We start from the raw sequence: 26946 nt of genomic DNA on the forward strand, positions 1-26946 counted from the left end.
GGCACCTTGATCTTAGACATCCCAGCCTCAAGAACTGTGGGGAAATAAATTTCTGTTCTTTATAAATTACCCAGTGTCAAGTATTCTATTATAGCAGCACAAACAGACTAAGAGAGGTGACAGAATGGCATCAGGGTCCCTGCTCCCTCTACTTGGCACAGTCTGGCTCATGATGCCATCTCCAGAAGGAAGCCTTACCTCACACTCTTCCAGAGCAGCCACCTTGCCAGCTTCCCTCCAAAGGGCCATGCAGTACACCAGACCGAGCCTCCTCTGCAGCAATGCCTACCTCACCTCATTGGTTTCTGCCAGCTGACTGGCTGAATCAGAGCAGTATCAAATCCCCAGGGCCCTCACATGCTGATTGGCTACTGCTGGCCCCAGCAGACACCCACTATGGAAAACATCAGCCAAAGTGATTCTAGAATACGGGAAAGCATTCATTCTCTTGAAAACTGCTTATTGTAAGTCTACTTTTGTGGCACTAAGGAACTACAGCTTAACAAGGCACAGAGGGTCTAACTTACAGTGGTGGGGGTGCCTCACAGACCATAGAAGCACATGCTGGCAGATACGCTGCTTCTACTCCTAGGCTACACAGACAGATCCTTTAAAATAAAATTTGTCAAATAATAAAAATCTTAAATCCCTGATGACGGCCATTTTCAAGAAACAGAGAACATAACCTACTTGAAATACACAACTAAAAAGTTGCCTACACATTTCTACATGTTAAAAAAATTTTTTTAATCTGAAAGAATGGAGAATTTTATATCCCACTACGAAGTTTGAAATTTTAAAAATTTATCTTAACACAGTAAAATTTTAAATCAATTAAAAAATAAATAGTAGCAATAAGATAACTTAATGTTACATTTTAAGTATCTAAAATAAATGTATGATTAACAGAAATTCATTTTTGAATGATGTATTTGAAACAGAGAATGCTGACTCAGGTCAGTGACAAAAATACAGAATACAGAAAATGCAGACAGTAAACATGCATGCAGTTTAACTATACCATTCAAATTCCAGCTTGCATCTGTATTCTCCGTTTTAATAGAAACAATAAAGATATGAAACCCATCTTTTTGTGTTCTGGCTACAACATCCTGAAATAGAGGTGAAAAAAATTCTTCGTTATTTTTAACAAATTGCTATGTAATACAGCTGAACAACCGTTTGCCATATTTTAAAATAATTGAATCGGGTTACTTTTTAAATTTTTCTATTTTTTAATTTTTTCCTTTTTTTTTTTTTTTTTTTGAGATGGGGGTCTCACCATGTTGCCCAGGCTGGTCTCAAACTCCTGACCCCTCATGTGATCCTCCTGCTTTGGCCTCCCAAAGTGCTGGGATTACAGGTGTGAGCCACTATGTCCAGTCATATTGGGTTTCTTTTAAACACACACACAGACACACACACACAGACATACACACACACACACACACAAAAAAAAAAAAAAAACAGAAAAGGAATGGCAGGTAGTGGAAAGATAGCTATTTCTCTTATTTTTTAAACACCATCCTTCCAGACCTAAAAAGGTAAAGGAGGAAAGAAGCTTTTCTCATTCTTCAATGTTTTCTATCTTTTATATTTTTACAGGTTCCCTCTAATATTACCAATCTATAAATTGTTTAATATTATCAATAAAAAACTTTTTCTAGGGCTGAGCAGGGTGGCTCACACCTGTAATCCTAGCACTTTGGGAGGCCGAGGTGGGTGGATCACTTGAGCTCAGGAGTTTGAAACCAGCCTGGCCAACGTGGCAAAACCCTGTCTCTACTAAAAATACAAAAATTAGCCGGGTGTGGTGGTAGGCACCTGTAGTCCCAGCTACTTAGGAGGCTGAGACAGAAGAATCGCTTGAACCTGGGAGGCGGAGGTTGTAGTGAGCTGAGATCACACCACTGCACACCAGCCTAGGTGACAGAGCAAGCCTGTGTCTCAAAAAAACCTCTTTTTTCTAACAATACTCTTCTCATATTTTATCCTAATTTTATCAAACATTTTGTTTTATTTTAATGTGTGGTTTTCATTATTCATTTATTTTTTGAGATGGAGTCTCGCTCTGTCACCCAGGCTGAAGTGCAATGGTGCGATCTTGTCTCACTGCAACCTCAGCCTCCTGGGTTCAAGCAATTCTCGTGCCTCAGCCTCCGAGTAGCTGGAATTCCAGGCACCTGCCACCACACCCGGCCTAATGTGTGGTTTTTAAATTGAATTGGGGGAAGAGGAAGTTAGATAACATTGTCAGAAATGACTCAGATTAAGTACATAAGCTAAATGATTCAAATTTCTTAAGGCACTATGTTACTTGCAATTCCACTAAGGAATAAAACTTCCCACTGTAATGCTTGTAAATTCTCCAGTGCCCTCCTATAACTGGATCACACTTCTTATACTCCATTTTCCTGAATATTTCCTATCCGTTTCTTTCATTTCCTACTCCTCATCATATGACAGATTTTGTACAAAGTTTGTCCAGGCCACTGCAGAGCGAGTGCCTTTCCATTATCAGACTTCTTTAGGATGGTTGAAGAGAAAACATGAAGAGTCATAGTATAAAAGCAAACATTAAGCTCTCCCAAACCTGTTTTCAGTCCCTACACATAACTCCCATCCCTTTCGACCTCTTACTCAGTCTTCTGACTTTTAGTAATTCCCCAGAATGCCAAAATTTCCCTCCCACATGCTACATTCATGGTTTCTATTTCTTTAAATCCTTAATGACACGCACAGCCCATTGCTATGCTGTCTTGCACATTTAGAGGGGGAATTTTATTTTTTAAAGAAAAGAAAGGCTGCATAGAAATTCATCTTAAATTGCTTTAAGGATATTTTTAGACAAAGATAGTAACAGTATATACAAAATTCATATAGACATATATAAGAAAACTTTTTTTTGAGGCAGAGTCTTGCTCTGTCACCCAGGCTGAAGTTTAGTGGTGCAATTTCAGCTCACTGCAACCTCCACCTCCCAGGTTCAAGTGATTCTCATGCCTCAGCCTCCCAAGTAGCTAGGATTACAGGCATGTACCACCATGCCTGGCTAATTTTTGTATTTTTAGTAGAGATGAGGCTTTGCCATGTTGGCCAGGCTGGTATCAAACTGCTGGCCTCAAGCAATCAACCTGCTTCAGCCTCCCAAAGTGCTGGGATTGCAAGCAGGAGCCACTGCACCTGGCCTGAAAACATATGGTTTTAAATAATGTTTCCTTTTCCTTCCACAGTTCTAATAACCCTACTTTATATCACTCTCTAAGTATCTATCCATCAGCGACTTTTTTCAGTCTTACGTTAACTTGTGTATATTTGATTTAAAGACAAATCAAACTGCTTACCATTGATCTTTCCTGGTTTGAAACATTTCTGATATTTATTAGTTCTTTATTCTGGAAAAAAAGAGTAAATAATGCCATTTTATACTGCTGCATTTCTACGGAGAAAAATTGTTTTAATAATTAAGAAAAAAAGTTAGAAGAAAAATGAAAAATTAAAAAGCTAAACATCAAAGAACAAATCTCACTGTATCCCAAACACAAGTGACAAAGTTCTGCTTTTGAAAAATTGCCTCTATTATATAAAGAGATGGAATCTATGACTCACTGACACTCCTGAAAGAGATGGGAGAATGGAAGCAACTTGAAAAACCTATTTCAGTATATCATCCATGAGAACTTCCCCAACCTAGCTAGAGGGGCCAACATTCAAATTCAGGAAATGCAAAGAACCCCCACAAGATACTTTACAAGAAGATCATCCCCAAGACACATAAATCATCAGATTCTCCAAGGTCAAAATGAAGAAAAATGTTAAAGGCACCTAGAAAGAAAGGTCAGGTCACCCACAAAGGAAAGCCCATCAGATTAACATTAAGCCTCTCCACAGAAACCCTACAAGGAGAAGAGAATTGGAGGCCTATGTTCAACATTCTTAAACAAAAGAAATTCCAACCAAGAATTTTATGTCTGGCCAAACTAAGCCTCATAAGTGAAGGGGAAATAAGACCCTTTTTAGACAAGCAAATGCTGAGGGAATTCATTCAGACCTGCCTTACAAGAGCTCCTGAAAGAAGCACTAAATATGGAAAGACCATTACCAGCCACTAAAAAAACACACTTAAGTATACAAACCAGTGACACTATAAAGTAGCCACACAGATGAGTCTGCATAATAACCAGCTAACAACATGATGACACAATCAAACCCACAATGTCAATACTAAAAGCCCCAATTAAAAGGCACAGAATGTCAAGCTGGATAAATAAGCAAGACTCATTGGTTTGCTGTCTTCAAGAGACTCATCTCACATATAACGACACCCACAGGCTCAAAATAAAGGGTTGGAGAAAAATCTACCAAGCAAATGGAAAACAGAAAAAAAGCAGAGGTTGCAGGCCTAATTTCAGACAAAACTGACTTTAAACCAACAAAAATCAAAAAAGACACAGAAGGGCATTATGTAATGGTAAAGGGTTCAATTCAACTGAAGACTTAACTCTCTTAAATATATATGCACCCAACACAGGAGTACCCAGATTCATAAAGCAAGTTCTTAGAGACGTTTAAAGAGACTTAGACTCCCACACAATAATAGTGAGAGACTTCAACACCCGACTGAAAGTATTAGATCACTGAGGCATAAAATTAACAAAGATATTCAGGACCTGAACTCAACACTGGATCAAATGGAGCTGATAGACATCTACAGAACTCTTCACCCAAAAATAATAGAATATACACTCTTCTCATCTCTGCATGGCACATACTCTAAAATCAGCCAATGAGAAATAAAACAATGCTCAGAAAATGCAAAAGAACCAAAATCATACCAACCACTCTCTCAGACCACAACAATAAAATTGGAAATCAAGATTAAGAAAATCTTTCAAAACCATACAATTGCATGGATATTAAACAACCTGCTCCTGAATGACTTTTGGGTGAATAATGAAATTAAGGCAGAAATCAAGAAGTTCTCTGAAACTAATGAGAACAAAGATACAACATACCAGAATCTCTGTGACATAGCTAAGGCAATATTAAGAGGGAAATTTATAGCATTAAACACCCACAGTGAAAAGTTAAAAAGATCTTGGCTGGGTGCGGTAGCTCACACCTGTAATCCTGTAATCCCAGTACTTTGGGAGGCTGAGGCGGGTGGATCATCTGAGGTCACGAGTTCCAGACTAGCCTGGCCAACATGGCGAAACCTCATCTCTACTAAAAATACAAAAGTTAGCTGGGTGTGGTGGCGGGTGCCTGCAATCCCAGCTACTCGGGAAGCTGAGGCGGGAGAATCACTTGAACCTGGGAGGTGGAGGTTGCAGTGAGCCGAGATTGCGCCACTGCCCTCCAGCCTGGGGAACAGAATGAGACTCTGTCTCAAAAAAAAAAAAAAAAAAAAAAAAGAAGAGTTAAAAAGATCTCAAATTAATTAACAACCTAACATCACAACTAAAAGAACTAGTGAAGCAAGAGCAAACCAACCTCAAAGCTAGCAGAAGACAAGAAATAACCAAAATCAGAGCTGAACTAAAGGAGACTGAGACATGAAAAACCATTCAAAAGATCAATGAATCCAGAAGCTGTTTTTTTGAGAAAATTAATCAGATAGACTGCTAGGTAGGTTAATAAAGAAGAAAAGACAGAGGATCCAATAAACTTAATTAGAAATGACAAACGGAATGTTACCACTGAGCCCACAGAAATACAAATAACCATCAGAAAATACTATCAATGCCTCTATGCACACAAACTAGAAAATTTAGAATAAATGGATAAATTACTGGACACATACACCCTCCCAAGACTAAACCAGGAAGAAACTGATTCCCTGAACAGACCAATAAGAAACTCTGAAATGGAAATAGCCTACCAACCAAAAAAAGGCCCAAGACCAGATGGATTCACAGCTAAATTCTACTAGAAGTACAAAGAAGAGCTGGTACCATTCCTACTGAAACTATTCCAAAAAACTGAGGAGAAGGGACTCCTCCCCAACTCATTCTATAAGGCCAGCATTATTCTGATACCAAAACATAGAAGAGACATGACAAAAGAAGGCTTCAGGCCAATATCTTTGATGAACACTGATGCAAAAAACCTCAACAAAATACTAGCAAACCAAATCCAGCAGCACATCAAAAAGTTAATCTACCATGATCAAGCAGGCTTTCCCCTGGGATGCAAGGTAGGTTCAACACATGCAAATCAATAAACATGATTTATTACATAAAGAGAATTAAAGACAGAAACCACATGATCATCTCAATAGATACAGAAAAGGCTTTGGATAAAATACAACATCCTTTCATGTTAAAAACTCTAATAAACTAGGTATTGAGGGAACAGATCTCAAAATAAGAAGAGCCACCTATGACAAACTCATAGCCAACATCATACTTAATGGGCAAAAGCTGGAAGCATTACCCTTGACATCCGGCACAAGACAAAGATGCCCTCTCTCATCACTCCTATTTAACATGGTATTGGAAGTCCTGGCCAGAGCAATCAAGTAAGAGAAAGAAATAAAGGGCACCCAAATAGGAAGAGAAGAAGTCAAACTATCCCTGTGTGCAGACGACATGATTATATATCTAGAAAACCCCATACTCTCTGCCCAAAAGCTCCTTGAGCTGATAAGCAACTTCAGCAAAGTTTTGGGATACAAAATCAATATATAAAGATCACTAGCGGCTGGGCATGGTGGCTCACTCCTGTAATCCCAGCACTTTGGGAGGCCAAGGCAGCAGGATCACTTAAGGTCAGGAGTTTGAGAGCAGCCTGGCCAACATGGTGAAACCCCGTCTCTACTAAAAAAAAAATTCAAAAATTAGCCGGGCATGGTGACAGGTGCCTGTAATCCCAGCTACTCAGGAGGCTGAGGCAGGAGAATTGCTTGAACCTAGGAGGCGGAGGTTGCAGTGAGCAGAGACTGCGCCATTGCACTCCAGCCTGGATGACAGAGTGGGCAGTGGTGGTGGCGGCGGGGGGGCGGGGGGGGAATCACTAGCATACCTGTACACCAACAACAGCCAAGCCAAGAGCCAAATCATGAATGCAATCCCATAGGAATACAGCTAACCAAGGGGGTGAATGATCTCTACAATGAGAATTACAAAACACTGCTCAAAGAAATCAGAGATGACACAAACAAATGGAAAGATGTTCCATGCTCGGCCGGGTGCAGTGGCTCATGCCTGTAATCCCAGCACTTTGGAGGCCGAGGCGGGCGGATCATGAAGTCAGGAGATCAAGACCATCCTGGCTAACACAGTGAAACCCCATCTCTACTAAAAAAAATACAAAAAATTAGCCGGGCATGGTGGCGGGCGTCTGTAGTCCCAGCTACTTGGGAGGCTGAGGCAGGAGAATGGCATGAACCCGGGAGGCGGAGGTTGCAGTGAGTGGAGACTGCACCACTACACTCCAGCCTGGGTGACAGAGCAAGACTCCGTCTCAAAAAAAAGAAAAAAAAAAAGATGTTCCATGCTCATGGATATGAAGAATTAATACTGTTAAAATGGCCCTGCTGCCCAAAGCAACTTACAGATTCAATGCTATTCCTATCAAACTACCAATGACACTCTTCACAAAACTAGAAAAAACTATTTTAAAATTCATATGGAACCAGAAAAGAGCCCGAATAGCCAAGGCAATCCTAACCAAAAGGAACAAAGCTGGAGGCATCATGCTACCTGACTTCAAACTATACCACAGGGCTATAGTAACCAAAACAGCATGGTACTGGTACAAAAACAGACACATAGACCAGTGGAACAGAATAGAGAGCCCAGAAATATCGGAGCACACCTATAATAATTTGGTCTTTAATAAAGTTGACAAAAACAAACAATGGTGAAAAGACTCCCTATTCAATAAATGGTGCTGGGATAACTGGCTAGCCATATGCAGAAGACTGAAACTGGACCCTTTGCTTACATTATATACAAAAATCAACTCAAGATGGATTAAAGAGTTAAATGTAAAACTTAAAACTATGAAAACCCTATGAAGACAACCTAGACCATACCATTCTGGACATAGGACAGGTGACGATTTCATGACAAAGTTGCCAAAAAAGCAATTGCAACAAAAGCAAAAATTGACAAATGGGATCTAATTAAACTAAAGAGTTTCTGCACAGCAAAAGAAACTATCAACAGAATAAAAAGATAACCTACAGAATGAGAGAAAATATTTGCAAGCAATGCATCTGACAAAGGTCTAATATCCAGTGTCTATAAGGAACTTAAACAAATTTACAAGAAAAAAAACAAAAAAAAAATTAAAAAGAGGGCAAAGGACATGGCCAGACATTTTTCAAAGGAAGACATGCATATGGCCAACAAGCATATTTTAAAAAGCTCAATATCACTGATCATCAGAGAGATGCAAATCAAAACCACAATGAGATACCATCTCACACCAGTCAGAATGGCTATTATTAAAAAGTCAAAAAATAACAGATGCTGGCAAGGTTGTGGAGAAAAGGGAATGCTTATACACTGCTGGTGGGAGTACAAATTGGTTCACCCATTGTGGAAAGCGGTGTGGCAATTCCTCAAAGAGCTGAAAAGAGAACTACCGTTTGACACAGTACTTCCATTACTGGGTATATTATATACCCAAAGGAATATAAATCGTTCTGTCATAAAGACACATGCACACATATGTTCACTGCAGCACCATTCACATTGCCAAAGATATGGAATCAACCTAAATTCCCATCAATGGTAGACTGGATAAAGAAAACGTGGTACATATACATCATGGAATAATATGCAGACATAAAAAAGGAGATCGTGTCCTTTGCAGGGACATGGATGGAGCTGGAAGCCATTTTCCTTAGCAAACTAACACAGGAACAGAAAACCAAATACCACATATTCTCACTTATAAGTGGGAGCTAAATGATGAGAAAATGGACACAAAGAGGGGAACAGCAGACACAAAGAGGGGCCTACTTAAGGGTGAAGGCTGGGCAGAGGTAGAGGAGCAGAAAAAATGACTATTGGGTACTAAACTTAGTACCTGGGTCATGGAAATAATTCGTACAACAAATTCCTGTAACATGAGTTTACGATACAACAAACCTGCATATGTACCCCTGAAAATAAAAGTCAAAAAATAAAAATAAAACCTTCTCCTTAATGAGGATAGTGTTGCCATTGGCAGGGAAAGTGTTAGGAAGTAAAAGGGGGTTCTAGGTGCTAAAACGTTCTATAATTCATCAGGGTCTACATGGTTGTGCTCAGTTTTGTTGTCTGTTTTTTTTGAGACGGAGTCTCACTCTGTTGCCCAGGCTGGAGTGCAGTGGCGTGATCTCGGCTCACTGCAAGCTCCACCTCCCGAGTTCACGCCATTCTCCTGCCTCAGCCTCCCAAGTAGCTGGGACTACAGGTGCCCGCCACCACGCTCGGCTAATTTTTCGTATTTTTAGTAGAGACGAGGTTTCACTGTGTTAGCCAGGATGGTCTCGATCTCCTGACCTCATGATCCGCCCGCCTTGGCCTCCCAAAGTGCTGAGATTATGGGTGCGAGCCATTGTGCCTGGCCTTTTAAAAATTCATTGAGGAGTACACTGATGTGTACTTTTCTGTGTTTATTATATTTCAACACATTTTAAAGAGAACTCCTTTAAAACTTTTACTAAAGACATTTTTACTTCAGAATTTACAAAAGAACAAAAAATAAATTTAAATGCCTCATAATCTCACTAACCAAGGCTGACTGCTAGGTTTATTTTTGTTTTTGTTTTTGTTTTTTGAGACGGAGTCTCGCTCTTGTCCCCCAGTCTGGAGTGCAATGGCGTGATCTCGGCTCACTGCAACCTCTGCCTCCCGGGTTCAAGTGATTCTCCTGCCTCAACCTCCTGAGTGGCTGGGATTACAGGTGCGTACCACCACACCCAGCTAATTTTTTGTATTTTAAGTAGAGATGGGGTTTCACCATGTTGGCTAGGCTGGTCTCGAACTCCTGACCACAGGTGATCCACCCACCTCAGTCTCCCAAAGTGCTGGGATTACAGGTGTGAGCCACCGCGCCCAGCCACGTATCTTACTTATTATGTACTACTATACACACAAACAAACTAAACCTAAAAATTTACAAGTTAACCACCTTTATCAAAATCCTGATAAAACAGTACTTCAGTTGATACTTGTATTCAGTGGGAATAAAATAAACTTTATTTTAACATGGCAAGTCAGATACCACCTTTATCAAAATTCCCATAAAACATTACTTCAGTTGATACTTGTATTCACTGGGAATAAAATAAACTTTAACATGGCAAGTCAGATACTCACATTCAAAGAGGGAAACACCTGTGAATCACTGTTGCAATCTAAGTTTTCATTTTTTGTTGTCCAACAGTTGTCATTCTTCAAATAATGACAAAAGTCTTCATCAACACTAAGTTTATGTTTTTGGAACAGCTCCTATATAAGGTAAAATTCTATGTTATAATTTATTCCCACACTTCTTATCCTAGAATATAAATAAAAGTTAATGTCTAAATAATACCTAAAGTATATTCAGTTTGAAATACCTGGAAATACACAATAGAATAAAATACCAAATAAAAACTGTTTCAAATATAATTTTAATATAATTGAGATAATCATAACCTTTTAGCCATTCCAGTGTGTTCAGATACAGTAATACATAACACAAGCACACTTACAATAAGAAAACTGACTAAGATACTACAATGAAATAGTTCCCAGAGAAATAAAACATACTTTGTTCTGGGGCTACTTGTATTTTATCCCATGTGTAAGAGATTTTACAGAGAAAGAAAGTAGCATTCAACTACAAAAAAGAGAAAGCAAACAGTAAGATACAGCAAAGGTAGCTGAGTGCAGAGGAGACGCTCATTTACACAACTACCTGAGGTTCCTGGCATCCTTGAATGGATGAATGAACCAGGCTCCTTAATGGCAGCTCCCAGTCATCAAAAAAAGTGGAGTTGGCTCCCACAGACCAAATATGGGACAATATGAGCAAAATATATAAAAACAGTAATAGATTATAACCTATATAACAAAGTAAAAATCAACAAGTCCAACCTGATGACTGACAGGTAAGACAGATTGATTAGGGGAGTAGAGAGAGTGCATCCTTATAGTAGAATGCTAATAAAGGAAGTAGAAAATCACCATTCAGCAATCAGCACAGTAATGACTGACTCATCAGGCAAGAATCATGAAAGGATGCTAAAACAAGTGGCTGAAGGTTTGATGAAAACCACAAGATATTTACATAGTTTCAAAAGTTTTTCCTCACAAGTTGTTGTTAATAACAAAGAGAAAAGTAGTAACTTTGGAATGGAAAAAATCTTGCAGATATGTCCTTGACCAACTGATCAAATTAACATCACCAAAAATGAGACAAATCAGTATTCTGTGGTATTCCTGCCAAAAATGTATAACTTGAATCTGATCATGAATAAACATCAGAAATATTCAAATTCAGGGGCATTTTGCAAAAATAAATGGTCTGTACACTTCAAAACTATCAATGCCATGACACACCAAAAAGGGGGGAAATCCAGATTATCAGGAACTAAAAACAAAAACAAGGAAAGGAAATGAAATGCAAACCTGAATTGGTTCCTGTACAGGGTGTGGAGTGTGTGTGCAGGGGGGGTGGGGGGGGGCCTGCTCTAAAAGACAATATTGGGACACTGGTGAACTTTTTTTTTTTTTTTTTTTTTTTGAAGACAAGGTCTCACTGTCTCCCAGGCTGGAGTGCAGTGGTGCAATCACAGCACACTGCAACTTTGAACTCCTGGGCTCAAGGGATCCTCCGGCCTAAACCTCCCGAACAGCTGGGACTATAGGCACATGCCACTGTGTCTGGCGAATTTTTTAATTTTTTGTAGAGACAGGGTCTCACTTGTTGCCCAGGCTGGTCTTTAACTCCTGGGCTTAAGCGATCCTCTCGCCTCAGGTTCCCAAAGCGCAGGAATTACAGGTGTGACCCACCCTGCCCAGCTGCAAAATCTTAATAAGGTTTATATATAATAGCATTTTATCAGTGTTAAATTTGAATTCTATAATTATACTGTGAAAAAAATAAATGAATATCTCTGTTCTTAGGAAATTTACATTGAAGTATTTAGTGTGAGGGTATAAAATATTTAGAGATGAAGCCAAAAAGGCAGTTCAAGGAAAATGGCATGGTTCAATCCAAATAGAAATATAATACTAATAACAATACAGAAAGCCAGCTACAATGGCTCACGTCTATAATCCCAGAGACTCTGGAGGCTACCTGAGGCAACCTGCCAGGAGGGTCACTTGAGCCCAGGAGTTCAAGGCTGGAGTGAGCCATGATCGCACCACTGCACTCCAGCCTGGGTGACAGAGAGAGATCTCATATGTATTTACATGCATATACATGTATAGGTATATGTACATATATATGTATATGTATAGGTATATACATATATACATATATAATTTAAAAAGATATGGAAACCCATATATTATTCAAGGTAGAAGCCAAACAGGTAACAGAGAATCTGAAAAGGAAACAATCCCAAGCAACTATCATGAGAATCATCAAGAGAAACACCTTGCTGAGAGCCCAGTGCACATCCCAGGAGGAAGAAACCCAGGCTTCAGAGTCAGGTGCAGGAAAAGCCTTGCTCAGCACAGCCACTTTCTCCTTCTCTCTCAGAATCCTCTGCCTTTCCCCAGATACCTCCTTTCTTCTCCTCACCTCTTTCTGCGATCTACTTGTGCTCACTAAATCTACTTGTACTCAATACAGTTCTAGTTTCCCTATAATTTTTTTAAAAAGTGAAATATTTAAACTTCTTTTGCAAATTAAGCATTTATTTGTATGTACAGCGTCTTTATCAATGACTCCTACGAGCCTGAATTTAAACATTTACTAACATTTTTCATATCATACAAGGCAACTAAAAGCTCGTAGTATTCTCAGCATGTAACTTGGTTTATTGCCATAAGTCCCAAAATTAATCTGTAGCACTTCTAAAACTGTAATCTCTATTTCTAGCCTCCTCGCTTGATGAGCTAATCTTTATACCCATAATTTTCCTTCATAGCTTTATATACATTAAAAACTTGTGTTTTACTTACTTCCAGATTAGAATGCTCATTGTGACAGGTATGATACTTCAAATGCCACACTATGGTAAACTTCACAGGCCCAGAACAATGGAATGACTTCACTGTTTAGAAAAAGAAAGTCTTGTTTTACATGAATAATACATACACTCTAATATAAACTTAAGGTTTTGAGAATGCAATTAAAAATAGGCTACTTTAATGTAACAATGAGTAAAACATTAGCTAATTTCTCCAAAAAGTCACTGTAAAGTGAGACAGATAAATTCATTAAATTGTTACAGTTAACCAAAAGCTGCTGTAATACTGCTCATTTCATGTATAAGTCTAAAATTAAATAAACTGAGTGGCCCGATATGCTAAGTCACTGCTTATTTCACTCTCAAACATTTTTCTCACTCACATATTCATTCAAAATATACTGAGTGAGCCCCATCCTGTGTGCCATCCTGTGAGATATGATGGTAAACAAGAACAATGCCTGTCTATGACTTAAGAGGTACTGGAGGAGTGAGTTTTAACAACTAAACAGGCACTCTCAGTAGTCCCAGAGGCTGAGAATAGTCAAGGGAGCACTGAGCAGGTCACCTATCATAGCCCAGGAGAGCATGAAGAATGGGTTCTGGGTAAGCTTGCTGGAGGAGGAGACCTGTAACTTGAAGGAAGAGCAGAAGTTAGCCTGGTGAAGAGAAGGGTGGACCAAACATGTAAATGCCCAGGGTGAGTGAAAGCACAGCATGAGTATGACCCCTGAAAATAGTCTGCTATGCTTAGAACACAGGCTGGGGAAAGGAGAAAGAGTTGAAGCTGGAGAAGAGTGCTGGGGAAAATTCATGAGGTCTTAGACCCTGCTGAGGAGTTTGGCCTTTCTTTTGAATGATCCAGGTAAGAGGGTGACACAAATAGGCAGACTGAAAAGCATTAAGTCTGGAGTTAAGGAGAGCTCTGTTGGGAACGTCCTCACAACATGGCAGCTGGCTTACCCCAGAGTGAGTGATTAGAGAGAGCAAAGATGCAGCCACAGTATCTTTTATAACTTAGCCTCAGAAGGGATGTGCCATTATTTCCACCATGCTCTATCAGTCACTCAGACCAACTCTGATAAAATGTGTTAGAGGACCACACAAGATCATGAATAACAGGAAGCAAGGATCACTGGGAGTCATCTCAAAGGCTGATAATGACAAAGAGCGAAACCAAACTGAGACCAGAGATTCAAGTTCAACAAACTGAGGCTGGTAGATTTTCTGGGGGACAGTACCCAAGAGATGGAAGCTACATAAAGAGAAAGAGAAATCTGCATAGTGATCCCCTGGAGTTTCTGGCTGAAGGGCAGCCTGCCCATGCATAGGAACAAGCCCAACAATTCTCAGAGCTCACGCAGAGTTGGGAACTGTTTGAGTTTCCACTAGCCAGAGTGGAAAGGCCTCGGTAAATATACCAGGTATTTGGAAGACAAGCAGAAAGACCACACCACAGAAGCACTGCTAAGTTTGCCCTAGACAAAAGGCTACTGCAGAACCATCCTAAAAGAACTTAACAAGAAAACTGGAAAGCATCAAACTGACTCACCAGGAACTTAAATGTCTGCTAGAACAAAGTCGTTAAAGGACTACAACGTCCTCCAGCACTCAGAAATGTGAAATTCACAATATGCACCGACCAAACAAACAAAAAGCCTGCTTGGATTTTGACTGGGATTAAACTGAATTTATAGATCAATCTGGGAAGAACTGACAGTATGATGTTTGCTACAGATTTTTCATAGATGCCTTTTATCAAGTTGAGGAAGTTTCCTTCTATTTCTGACTTTCTTTGAGTTTCTATCATGAATGGGTGTTGAATTTTTTTCAAATGCTCTTTCTGTATACTTTGAGATGATCATATGGTTCATTTCTTATATTCTGTTAATATGGTGAATTACATTGAGATATTTTTTAGCACAGGCTCCACATGACTTGAATGAGACAGCAGAAGAGAGGTTGCCTTAAAAAAGCCAGATATCTGATCTCCCAAACAGCATCGACATATATCCAAGGGACCAGTCCTTAGCTTAACAAGCACTAAAATCTGGCTCTGTGAAAACACAGATTCTCATCTCACCCTTTCCCAATGGTAGATGTGTACATTAGAATGCTCAATTACTCACTTTCATGATTACCATGTAGATGTATAAATTAGAATACTCAATTACTCACTTACAATGAACAGAAACCGTAAACTGGACTAGTAATGATCAACTCTTTCCCTTCAGCATGCCTCCCTGGAGGCCCAATACGGATGAGAAGGTGGTTTGGTGAGCATGGCACCAGACCAAGGAGGCTCAGGTGGATGCTATATCCACACCTGCCAGCCCCATGTCATAGCTGTGGTCATGGTTCAAGAAAACCTCTCCCCCAACAATGCTGTTGGACATGACCAGCATTTGCCTGACTAAACCCTAGTTTTATTATGCTTTTGCTCTTAAATCCCTCATGCTGTCCCATTCTTTCTTTAGATAAGTTAATAACAACATCTTGATTGTAGTCTACTCATATGTTGATCTCAGGCATTTGTAATGATTTTTAAAAATCAAATTCTGTTTCAGTGGCTGACGTTACTTTTTTTTCCCATATAACTTTTTGTCAGCACCAGACTGAGGTTCTTTTAAATCCTTTGTCTAGACTTTGAGACATGAATTCATTAAATAAACAGATGCCAAAATTTTTTTCTCTCTCACCTTGGACTTCAATTTCCTCTTACCAAGCTCTTATCACAACTGATGATTGATATTACAGAGCTGCTTGAAACCACCTCTGCTTTCTAGCTGCTGGCTAGCCTGACTTCCCTCAGGAAAGACCCATAAAAGGAAGAATTGCCCCCAACAAATGAGCAGAGCATGATCTGTTGTGTGAAAGGAAAGAGGCATGACTTTGGATCCTGTAGAAGCCAGTTTGCTCTACCCAGCAAAAAACTGCTCCTTATCCTGAGACTTTAACTCTGGCAACCAATTTTCCTAGTTAGGTTACTGGAAACAATAAGAGGAATTGGGCCACAGTGAATACGATCCAATGAAAATCCAGTGAAATTCTTAAAAAACCTTGGTAGTTCTGGTATCTCAGTATTGACACAGAAAAGACAGGCCCTACCTAATGAATATTTTAACTTTTATCAACCTTAAAACTCTAATTAAAATGTTGTCCAGCAATTTTTACTTCTTACGAGGATATGTACGTTTTGAAAATTTTCAAGGCCATAAAGGGTTTATCACAATCATGACATTTCATATATTCGTAAAAGCAATTTATCTAGTTTTAAAAATCTGAGACTCAAAGTTAAATTTCACAAAAAACAAATTTTTTTTGTTCCTCTATTAGACTTTAATTATAATTTTCATAAAATGATTCACATTACATTTTCTGAAAGAAGATCAGAAAAATCCATTCTTGTGGGCCATGCACAGTGGCTCATGCCTGTAATCCCAGCACTTTGGGAGGCTGAAGTGGGTGGATCACCTGGGGTCAAGAGTTGGAGACCAGCCTGGCCAACATGGTGAAACCCCATCTTTACTAAAAATACAAAAATTAGCTGGGCGTGGTGGCGTTCGCCTGTAATCTCAGCTACTACGGAGGCTGAGGCAGGAGAATCACTTGAACCTGAGAGGCGGAGGTTGCAGTCAGCCGAGATCTTGCCACTGCACTCCAGCCTGGGTGACAGAGAAAGACTCTGTCTCAAGAAAAAAAAAAAGAAAAATCCATTCTTGTAAATAACCAAGTGCTGACTGAAACAAAACAAAACCTTAAAATGTTAGAACTACTTAAAAACAAAACATTTGCTTAGTTTATTATATATGTTATATTCATTTACATGAATGTATTTGTTTATATTATGTTGTTTATATATATATTAGTATTTCACTATTCTTGTTTGTTTGTTTTTGAGACAGAGTCTCACTGTGTCGCCCAGGCTGGAGTGCAGTGGCGCGATCTCGGCTCACTGCAACCTCTGCCTCCCGGGTTCAAGTGATTCTCCTGCCTCAGCCTCCCAAGTAGCTGGGACTACAGGCGCCCACCACCATGCCCAGCTAACCTTTTTTGTATTTTTAGTAGAGACGGGGTTTCACTATGTTGGCCAGGCTCGTCTTGAACTCCCGACCTTGTGATCCACCTGCCTCGGCCTCCCAAAGTGCCGGGATTACAGGCGTGAGCCATTGCGCCCAGTCTAGTATTTTATTGTTTTATTATACTTACCAGATAACTTGATATCTGTAGAGTTAAACATAGTTTTCCTAAATATCAAAGGTCCTGATTTCTAAAATGAAAAACAAACACAGGAAGATCTTGTTAGAAAGTTTTTTTTGCAACTGTTTTACCCCACAACATATAGAGTTCTAAGCCTTGCACTCCTCTCTCTGACAAGAGTATTTTTTTTAATGTAAATCTGATCACATCACTAACTTGCTTAAAACCTTGTCATGGTTCTACTTCCTGCAGTTACCCTGAGGATCAGGAGGGCTCTGGCCTCTAGCAGACTCAGTTAGGGCCAGTGACACATAAGAGGTAAAAGATGCTGCCATTGCAGGATTAGTGCTGCTCAGACGTGACATGAACTGACTGCATTTGCATGTTGCTCTCCTGGCATCAATTTGAATGTACTTTTGATAAGGAACTGTCCCCCTCTCCCAGCTCCAAGTCGCTATGGTTTACCAATGCAATTACAACAGACCGAAATTCTTACTGTAGCCTATAGGACGTGAATAATCAAGTCCTGCCCACCTCTCAACTTTCCAGTTCCAGAAAAGCATGATATTCTTTCCTGCCCTCAGGATTAGTGGTCAACCTGAAAAATTTACTTTAAAATCCTTCCTTTCACCCTTTGTTCATCTAGTTGGCTCCTTCTCACCCTTCAAAGCCCAGCTCAAAAGCCCGTTCTGCAGGAATTCTTCCACTGTGGCCCATATCCGGCCAGGCCCTCCCTTATATAATCCCTAGCACCCTTTCTTCTTCACAACCTTTCCACAATTTAAATCAAATAATTGATTAGTTGTTTAATGTCTTCTCAGGAATAAAAATCCTGCAGTTAGAGACTGTGTTAAATGTACAAATGATTAGGCATTAAAAACAAAACAAAACAAAACAAAAAACACTGATAGGACAAGTGGTAACCTCTTCCCTTCCCCAACAGAGTTTCAACAACAACAATAAAATTCCCAACTTGGATCCTTCCTTTGAGCTCCAGATCCAAATACCCAACTGCCTAAAGGACATGTCCACTGGCAGATGTCCAACAGACAAACCTGTTTTAAACCAGACACACTCCTCTCTGCTCACCAACTTTTCCTACATTGTCCACCTTGGCTGGAGGTGGTACCATCTACAGTCACCCAAGCCATGGCTCCTTCCAGTTCCCCACTTCCATCACCCAATCCCCAAGGCATGCCTACTTTATCTCACAAACATTTATCAAATTTAGTACTTCCTCTCCATCTCTGTCACCACTGCCCTAATTTAGGCCCTCTGCATTTCCTGCCTAATTTCTGCAATAGCTTAACTGGTACTTCTACCTCCAGTTCTGATCCTATAATTCATCTTTAGACAGCAGCCATAGTGATTAGCATTATGTCTAAGATCTTTCAATGGCTCCCTCATTCACATCCTAAAGTAGCTACTGGGAGTCTGGAGGTCTAATCCAACCTAAAAATGGGATATATTGGGCCCACAAGAGGCCTTTTTAAAACTTTTTAGTTGACATAATAAAAAGATGGATTCCAGTCTCACTTAAAAAAACGAGCTGGGGCAATTCTGTGCCCACTCTGCTAGAGTGTATGCAGAGTAAGCTGAAGCCAAATGGCAGCTGCCCTCTTCAGAATGGGCATGCAATCTGTAGTCCACAACATTCCTCACTACCCCCTCCAGTCCTGAACTTAGCCCACTGTGCTTAATGATATGACTTGCCTTGGCCAACACAGGTCCTTGAGTTTGAGGCCTCTGGCCTCAGGCTCAAGGCCAAGCTCAGGCATGGAAAGCTTGTGGTGACCTGAGTCCCCTCTAACAACCCTGCCAGAACTTGATGTAGCAGGAACACCAATAATTTCCTGCACTGCTGCTGCTCTGCTCCCCTCCTCTTCTTCATCAAGGTAGTACTTATCCATCTTTTAAGACTGAGGAGGCCGAGCGCGGTGGCTCACGCCCGTAATCCCAGCACTTTGGGAGGCTGAGGCGGGAGGATCACCTGAGGTCAGGAGTTCGAGACCAGCCTGATCAACATGGAAAAACCCTGCCTGTACTAAAAATACAAAATTAGCCAGGCGTGGTGGCACACACCTGTAATCCCAGCTACTCGGGAGGCTGAGGCAGGAGAATCCCTTGAACCCGGGAGGTGGAAGTTGCAGTGAGCCAAGATTGTGCCACTGCACTCCAGCCTGGGCAGCAAAAGCGAAACTTCGTCTCAAAAAAAAAAAAAAAAAAAAAAAAAAGACTGAGGCAGGTCTCTCCTCCAGGAAGCAGGGTTAGGTGACCCCCTTGGTGCTCCAGTAATATCCCAAGTATATCACAGTGTATATGACTATCTACTCATAAATCTGTTATCCCTATTATTGTGTGAACGTCTTGGGAGAAGGGGCTATGGCTAAAATTCATCTTTGCAACAGCAATGACCAGTCTAACATATGACACACAGTGGTGCTTCAACCATTTGCTCCCTTGTACACTCAAAAGAACCATTTCTTGGCCAGGTGTAGTGGCTCATGTCTGTAATCCCAATACTTTGGGAGGCTGAGGCAGGAGGATGGCTTGAGGCCAGCAATTAAAGACCAGCCTTGACAATATAATGAGACCCCTATCTCTACAAAAAAATTTAAAAATTAACTGGTGTGTGGCATGTACCTATAGTCCTCGCTACGTGGGAGACTGAGGCTAGAGGATTGCTTGAGCCCAGGAGTTTGAGGCTGCAGTGAGCCATATATGACTGTGCCACTGCACTCCAGCCTAGGTAACAGAACAAGACTCTGTCTCAAACAAACAAACAAAAACAAAGAAACAAAATTTCTTGATAGATTTGCAGTACAAATGAAAGAAAGCCCCACTCTCCTTTCCTGTTTCTGACAACCTGAAATGAGGAAAATATAAGTCCACTCTTGGGAGAGAAGGGCTTTTAGACTTCTAGCGGCCCAGGGGCACACAGGAGTAAAATTAGCCTAAAGGTCATGCAGCACTCAAGGAGCAAACTTCTCTTTCTCATGCAGGAAGAAGTACACTTGGCAAAGATCTTTGCAGGTATGTTCACAGTACACTTGGCAAAGATCTATACAGATATGTTCAAGTAATCCAACAATATGCATGCAACTGATTCACTTCCAATATAGTTATATTGACTATTCACTATCGTAGCAGCAGGAAGCCATGAGAGTAGTTCACTGAGTTCTACTTTTTCCCGTTCAGGAAATTAAATAATGGAGATGTGCAGACTATATAACTGGCACACAAATTAGGTCACCAACCCAGAAGAATCCTGGAGGAAATGGCTGCACTAGGTCTTAAAAGATCCAGAAAGATACCCAGCGTGTTCCTCTGAGTAGCTTTTGTGTTGTGGGAAGTATTTGTAGTCTTTGGAACTACTTTCTTTTTCTGGTTAAGGAAATCAAAATATAAGTCTCATCTTTAGAACCTGGACATTATTTCATGCATGTGGAAAATACCCATCCCAAACAGTGCTGGATGAGTCATCTGACCCCAGAGAAGCCGGAGATAATGCCTCTTCCAGACTTCCTGTCTCTCTTTTGCAAGACTTTCCATATTTCTGCCCCTGCATCTCTCCCACATCATCTCCTCTAATTACTGGATGCCAAGTTTTCTAATAGCCTGCCTTGGAAAGAAGCGTTTCCACCCACTCATGCCTCCAGATTCGCCTTTCAAGCACTCCCTAATCACAAGTCCCGCCCCACCTACACACACACTCTCTCCCGGAACTGTGACAGGAACTGTAGAGAAATTCAGGAACTCAAGAAGAGAGAAATAGAGGTAGGGTGACTACTGCACGTTTCCCCCTCATTTAAATTTTTTCTTTTCTTTCTTTTTTTTTTTTTAAGGAAGCGGCAGACCCGCTTTCTAAGTTTATGCAGAAACTGAAGCGCTGGCAAGTCCTCCCCGCGGCCTCAGGGGTGTGGCCCACTGTGGCTGCATCCGGACAGGAAGAGTCGAATCCCAAAGATGCTGCTAGATGTGCCGAGAGATTCCTGATCCAGCCAAAACATGTCAGAGCAGAATGAGGGCCACGGCGTCGGGCATGGTGACCCTCAGTAACAGTCCGAGCGCTCGGACCGGAGGGCCGTCCCACGCGCAATCCTGACGGCTCCTGCCTGCAGCCTAGGTCGGGCCGGAGGAGGGGCTGCTCCCCGCTCCCCGATTGTAACAGACAAAAGGCTCAGGGAGGGTATCAGGGGACCCGGTGCTGACCCGGCAGAGGCCAGGTGAACAAGCCCGGGGTCAAGCGAAGCCCCACGACGGCCCTAACGGCCCGAGACGTGCCACGCCTGGGTCCCGACACTCCACTTACGTCGTTGACTGTCTCTAACCAGAGCCCGAGCTCAGGGACCGCGCGCACAGCCGCCGGGGCCCAGCACAGGAGGCAGAGGGCGACGCGCAGCAGCGGGGCCCGGGCGGGAAAGCAGCGGCGGCGGCGTGGCAGGAGCCCGGCTACCGAGCGGCAGGCGGCGACCATCTTGACCTGGAAGCGGCACCTGGCGCTCCGAGACGCCTGCCACACCCGCACCTGGTGCAGCACCGCCCCAGGCAGGCGGGTCCGAATCCGGGACGCGGGGCTCGGACTCGGGTGTGGAGGAGGGGCTCGCGCTTGGGCCTGGGCGGAGAGGCGCCGTGCAGTTCTGGGAAACCCGGCCAGGACCGGGAGGCAGGGCTTAGGGCTCTGAGCCGGGCCCGAGCGTGCAGCTGGGAGATGCCTGGAAGGCAGAGATAGGAGCCAGGATGTGGAGTTGGCGCCGAGACGTGGAGGCTGGGCTCAGGGCCTGGCGTGGGCGTGAAGATAGAGGAGGAGCCGGAACGTGCAAGGGAGGGCTGGCAGCCCGAGCGCGGAGGCGGGGCCGGGTAGCGAGGCGCCGCCGGAGTGTGGAGACGAGGCGGGGCTCGGGAGTGTGGGGGCGGGGTGGGAGGCGTGGCTCGGGGCCAAGCTGGGTGTGGGGACAGGGCGGGGTTGGAGGCGGGCTCGGGACTGTGGAGGCGGGGCGGGGCTCGGGACCAGGCCGGAGTGCGGAGACAGGGTGCAGCAGGAAGGAAGAGCTTGGGGCCAGGCCGAGCGTGGAGGCGGGGCCGTGTGGAGGCGGGGCCGTGTGGAGGCGGGGCCGTGTGGAGGCGGGGCCGTGTGGAGGCGGGGCCGTGTGGAGGCGGGGCCGTGTGGAGGCGGGGCCGTGTGGAGGCGTGACGTGGGACAAGGCCGGGATTTGGAGGCAAGACCCGGCGGGGAGGCGGAGCCTGAGCGTAAAGGCGGGGCTGGTCAGGGAGATGGGGTCGGAGTGGGGAGGCGGAGTTGAGGACCAGGCAGTAGTGTGGAGACGGGGCTGGACGAGGAGAAGGGCTTGGGGTTAGGCCGTAGTGGGGAGGCCAGGTTGGGCGAGGAAGCAGGGCTTGGAGCAAGCCCTAGTACGGAGACGGGACTGGGCGGGGAGGCGTGGCCTGAGTGAGGAGACGGGCCTGATTGGGGAGGCGGGGCCTGAGTGGGGAGGCGGGGCCTGTCTGGGAGATGAGGCGCAGTGGGGAGGCGGGGCTCGCCGCCAGCGAGCGCGAGTGTCAAGGTCCTGGAGTCGCATGCCTAGTAAGTGCTACGGTTGGAGTGCAGTCTAGAGTTCTTTTCCCAGGGTGTCTCCATTTCTTGCGTCTTCTACACTTACCCCTGCCTCGACCCTCTCAGCTGTATGGAAACCGTTCTTTAAATTCAGGGAATGTGCCAGGAAATTGCTTTGAGGCCAAGGCCAGTTGAACACAAGGCATTGTGTTGTGAAGGTTAACGTTAATAGGACAGTTAATACTTTTCAGAACAAGTAGTTACTTGACTGGCTTAAAGCTCAGAGGGGTCAGGGCTTGGATCCGTCTTATTGTGTGCCTTCCCTTGCATTTTCAGCTGTAAGCTGAATACATGTTTTGCTGTCAAAGAGAATTAGTTCATTCATTATCAAATGTAAATAATATCCAGCAAGGGAATAGAATCCTGTGCTAATATTGTTATTAACGTAGAATAAGATCGATTTATAGTCCAAAGGCCTTGGCTGCTTTACCAGTCACCAGTAATTATTGAGGACCTACTATACACTAGAGATTGCATGTGCATCTTCCCAGCAAGCAATGTGATCAGTTCTGTTTAGGTCAGAATAACTGTAACAGGACCACAGGGGAACATCCACCAGAGATTTAGGAAGTAAGTGAGGGACAGAAGGAGAGAACAATACATGAAATTTAAGTTCTACAAGAAGAGTTAAGGGCGAGTTACCTGTGGGAGTGAGGGTTAAGTCTGAAGTTGTTTTAGTTACGAGAGAACTGGAGGAATGGAAAGATCTTCCAGATGACTGGATGTTGGTGTGAGACGGAGAGTGGCAAAGCTGAGAATATTTAAACAGTACCAAAACATACAGGCATTCCTAAATTAAGTTAGGCAGATGGCACCTTTAGTGTAAGAACACTGGAGAGGCAATGATTTTTTGTTTTGTTTTGTTTTTGAGACGGAGTCGCGCTCTGTCGCCCACGCTGGAGTGCAGTGGTGCGAACTCGGCTCACTGCAAGCTCCACTTTCCGGGTTCACGCCATTCTCCTGCCTCAGCCTCCTGAGTAGCTGGGATTACAGGCGCCAGCCACCACGCCAGGCTAATTTTTAAATATTTTTTAGTAGAGACTGGGTTTCACCGTGTTAGCCAGGATGGTCTCGATCTCCTGACCTCATGATCCGCCTGCCTCGGCCTCCCAAAGTGCTGGGATTACAGGCGTGAGCCACCGCGCCCGGCCCCAATGACGGTTTTTAAGTAAGGATGAGCTGATCAGAAAGATCGCGTTGGTTGTCAAATTGGGAAACAGGAGCATAGGAGAGCCAGGGTGACACCATTTTAAAAATAACTCCATCTTAAAACTAGCAAGGTACATTTCTTGCCAGTCACTACCCATGGTCGTAAGATGTTTACGGTGGCTGGGCACGCCTGTAATCCCAGCACTTTGGGAGGTCAAGGCAGGTGGATAGTTTGAGCTCAGGAGTTTGAGACCAGCCTGGACAACATGGCGAAATCCTGTCTCTACACGAAATACAAAAATTAGCCAGGTGTGGTGGCGTGCCTGTGGTCCTGGCTACTCAAAGAAGCTGAGGCGGGAGGATCACTTGGGCCTGGGAGGCGGAAGTTGCAGTGAGCCCTGCACTCCAGCCTGTGTGACAGAGCCAGAACCTGTCACAAACAAAAAAAAGAAAGAAAGAAAGAGAAAGAAAGCAAGAAAAGGAAAATGAGGAAGGTTAGAATGAACTATAATGCTGGCTTGCAACTGAAGATATCAGTGTGAACTCGTTTTTAAAATTTAGTTTTATAAATAGATGTAGATATGTGTGTGTGTGTGTTTATATTTTCTTGCACTGATTCCCAGGAGGACCTAGAAGCAGCGACACCCCAGTAGCAATAGGTACATCTAGCACCAGATCTTGCTTTATAAATATCATTCTCCACTAAAATAAACCAGGGATCCTTGGAGAAGTGGCTGAGCCCAGGAATGGAATAGAGAAATTCATGATGAACTTGAGAATCTTGTTTTGCCAGAAAGTAAGGAAGTGGGTAAAAAATTATGAGGACACGTCAAAAAGGCATAGGAGCCAGTTTGAAGGAGCTCCCTTCCACTTACCAGATCTGGGACAATTTGGTCACCAAAATGATAGTAGTGGATTGTAACTCATTGACTCAAATAGGAATCCATGAGTCTATACTAACATAAATAAATAAATGATTACATAAATAGGAAAGAAAATCACTTTCTTACAGTTGGAAAACTAATAAATGCAGAAGGAATAACAAATTTAAAATATCACCATTTGGCAACTATCACAATTAAAATTGATTCAGAAAGAATCATCAATTCTATTCTAAAGTTAGTTGGCAAAAGCTTCATGAGGAAATATCTTCCAAAAATTACTTATTAATTACAAAGAGAAAAACAGTAATTATACAGTGGAGATACCTGGCAGACACCAACTTAATGATCAAGGTTAATCCCACAAGGATTGGGACAAACAGACATGATATGTATCATGATTTGATTAACTGAAAAGAAACAGCATGACTTCTGTGATATTCCTGCCAAAAATGCATGCCCAAAATGCAAAAATGCATCTAATCAAGGTATTCAAGGAAATGAGGAAAAAATTCACATACTTAAATCTAATCACAAGGAAACATCAGACAAACCCAAATTGAAAGACATTCTACAAAGTAACTAGCTGGTATAATTTACCAAAAATATATATATATATATACATATATATATATATGCCAGGTTCTTGAAACAGCTGAGGAAGTTAGAGGTTAAAGGAGACCCAAGAGACATGATAACTAAATGTGACATATAGGCCTAGCAGTCTGGAGCCTACACCAGAAAAATTGTTTTTGCTATTAAAATTCTTTAGACAATTGGTGAAATTTGAACAAGGACTTTAAGAAAATGGTATTGTCAATGTGAATTTCCTGAATGTGAAAATGGCACCGTTATCACACTAAGAGAAGGTCCTTTTTCTAGAGAAAAGCACACTAAAGTATTTAAAGGTAAGCGGGCACCACATCTGAACTTATTCTTTGGTGGTTACAAAAAACTTTTTATATATTATATATATAAGCTTTATATATGTATAACATGTATACCATCTCTAACTATCTATCTATCAAGATAACCTAATAAAACCAATTTGAATGAAGAGTATGCAGGTGTTCTTTGTATTCTTCTTGCAACTTTTCTTTGAGTCTGAAATCATTTCAAAAGAAAAATTTCCAAAACTAAGAAAGAAGGGGGTAATCACTCTGTGGTTCTCCCTGTATATATGTTAATAAAATTTATATGCCTTTCTAAGGAGGAGGAGGAGGAAGGAAGAAGGAAGGGAGTATCTCACACCTCTCACATCCCATACAGGGATCCAACTTGGTGTCCTCCACAGCAGATGGAAAATTTATGATTACTTGGTAAAAATAGATTGACAGTCAACTGATTGCCAGAGTGCTTTACTCATTCTCTTTTGAGTCTTATGGGATTTAGAAAAACAAACAAATAAACAAACAAACAAAACAGCTACCATATAATTTTTAATTTGAAAAATTAAATCCTGGAGCAAACAAAAATTGTCCAAAGAACAAATAAGGAAAAATTTGGCAATAGTTGACTGTAAGCTAGAACTGAAAGGCCCCCATCAATAGACCAGTCCTTCCTCTAGTGGAATTTATTGCAGCTGTTATAAAACTGAATCACAGTTCAGAGGTTGCTGTGCAGGGAAATGAAAAGGCATTTGAGAACATGAAGTATCATGAGATCCTGAATTCAGTGCTATTAATGAGAGACTTTGGGGTATGGCTAACACCAAAAATGAATAGATGCTATTTTTGCATAAAAAGCTGTACATTTGATTCATTGCTTTTACTTAAAATATTGGATTGTATGAGAAATTTTGAGAGAGTATCATATAAAGCACCTTTTCCACATACTTCCATTTGCCTTCATTTAACTTTTTCTTCCCTAAATCAAAACTGATTTTAGTTTTGAGTTGAGGCTTATGGATATGTAAACATAAAGGTTGTTTTTCTGATATTTCCTCTTCATGTGCAACTTATATATCACATAAATTG

The 26946-nt window shown here is 42.0% G+C and overlaps 1 protein-coding gene across 3 annotated transcripts in view; it reads right to left on the reverse strand.

Annotated features, from left to right (window-relative positions):
- TMEM87B (transmembrane protein 87B) overlaps positions 1-22161 on the reverse strand; it is a 61296-nt gene extending 39135 nt beyond the window's left edge. For all 3 annotated transcript variants that reach the window (XM_063789423.1, XM_063789422.1, XM_063789424.1), the window contains exons 1-6: positions 21639-22161; positions 17336-17396; positions 13119-13210; positions 10317-10448; positions 3345-3395; positions 1022-1112 (exon numbers count right to left, since the gene is read on the reverse strand). In XM_063789423.1, coding sequence (XP_063645493.1) covers positions 1022-1112; positions 3345-3395; positions 10317-10448; positions 13119-13210; positions 17336-17396; positions 21639-21803 — 592 coding nt within the window. In that variant the 5' untranslated portion in view covers positions 21804-22161. The remainder of the gene's footprint in view (positions 1-1021; positions 1113-3344; positions 3396-10316; positions 10449-13118; positions 13211-17335; positions 17397-21638) is intronic.
- Positions 22162-26946: the final 4785 nt, after the last annotated feature.

The sequence above is a fragment of the Pan troglodytes genome, chromosome 12, assembly GCF_028858775.2.
Source record: "Pan troglodytes isolate AG18354 chromosome 12, NHGRI_mPanTro3-v2.0_pri, whole genome shotgun sequence".
NCBI lineage: Eukaryota > Metazoa > Chordata > Mammalia > Primates > Hominidae > Pan > Pan troglodytes.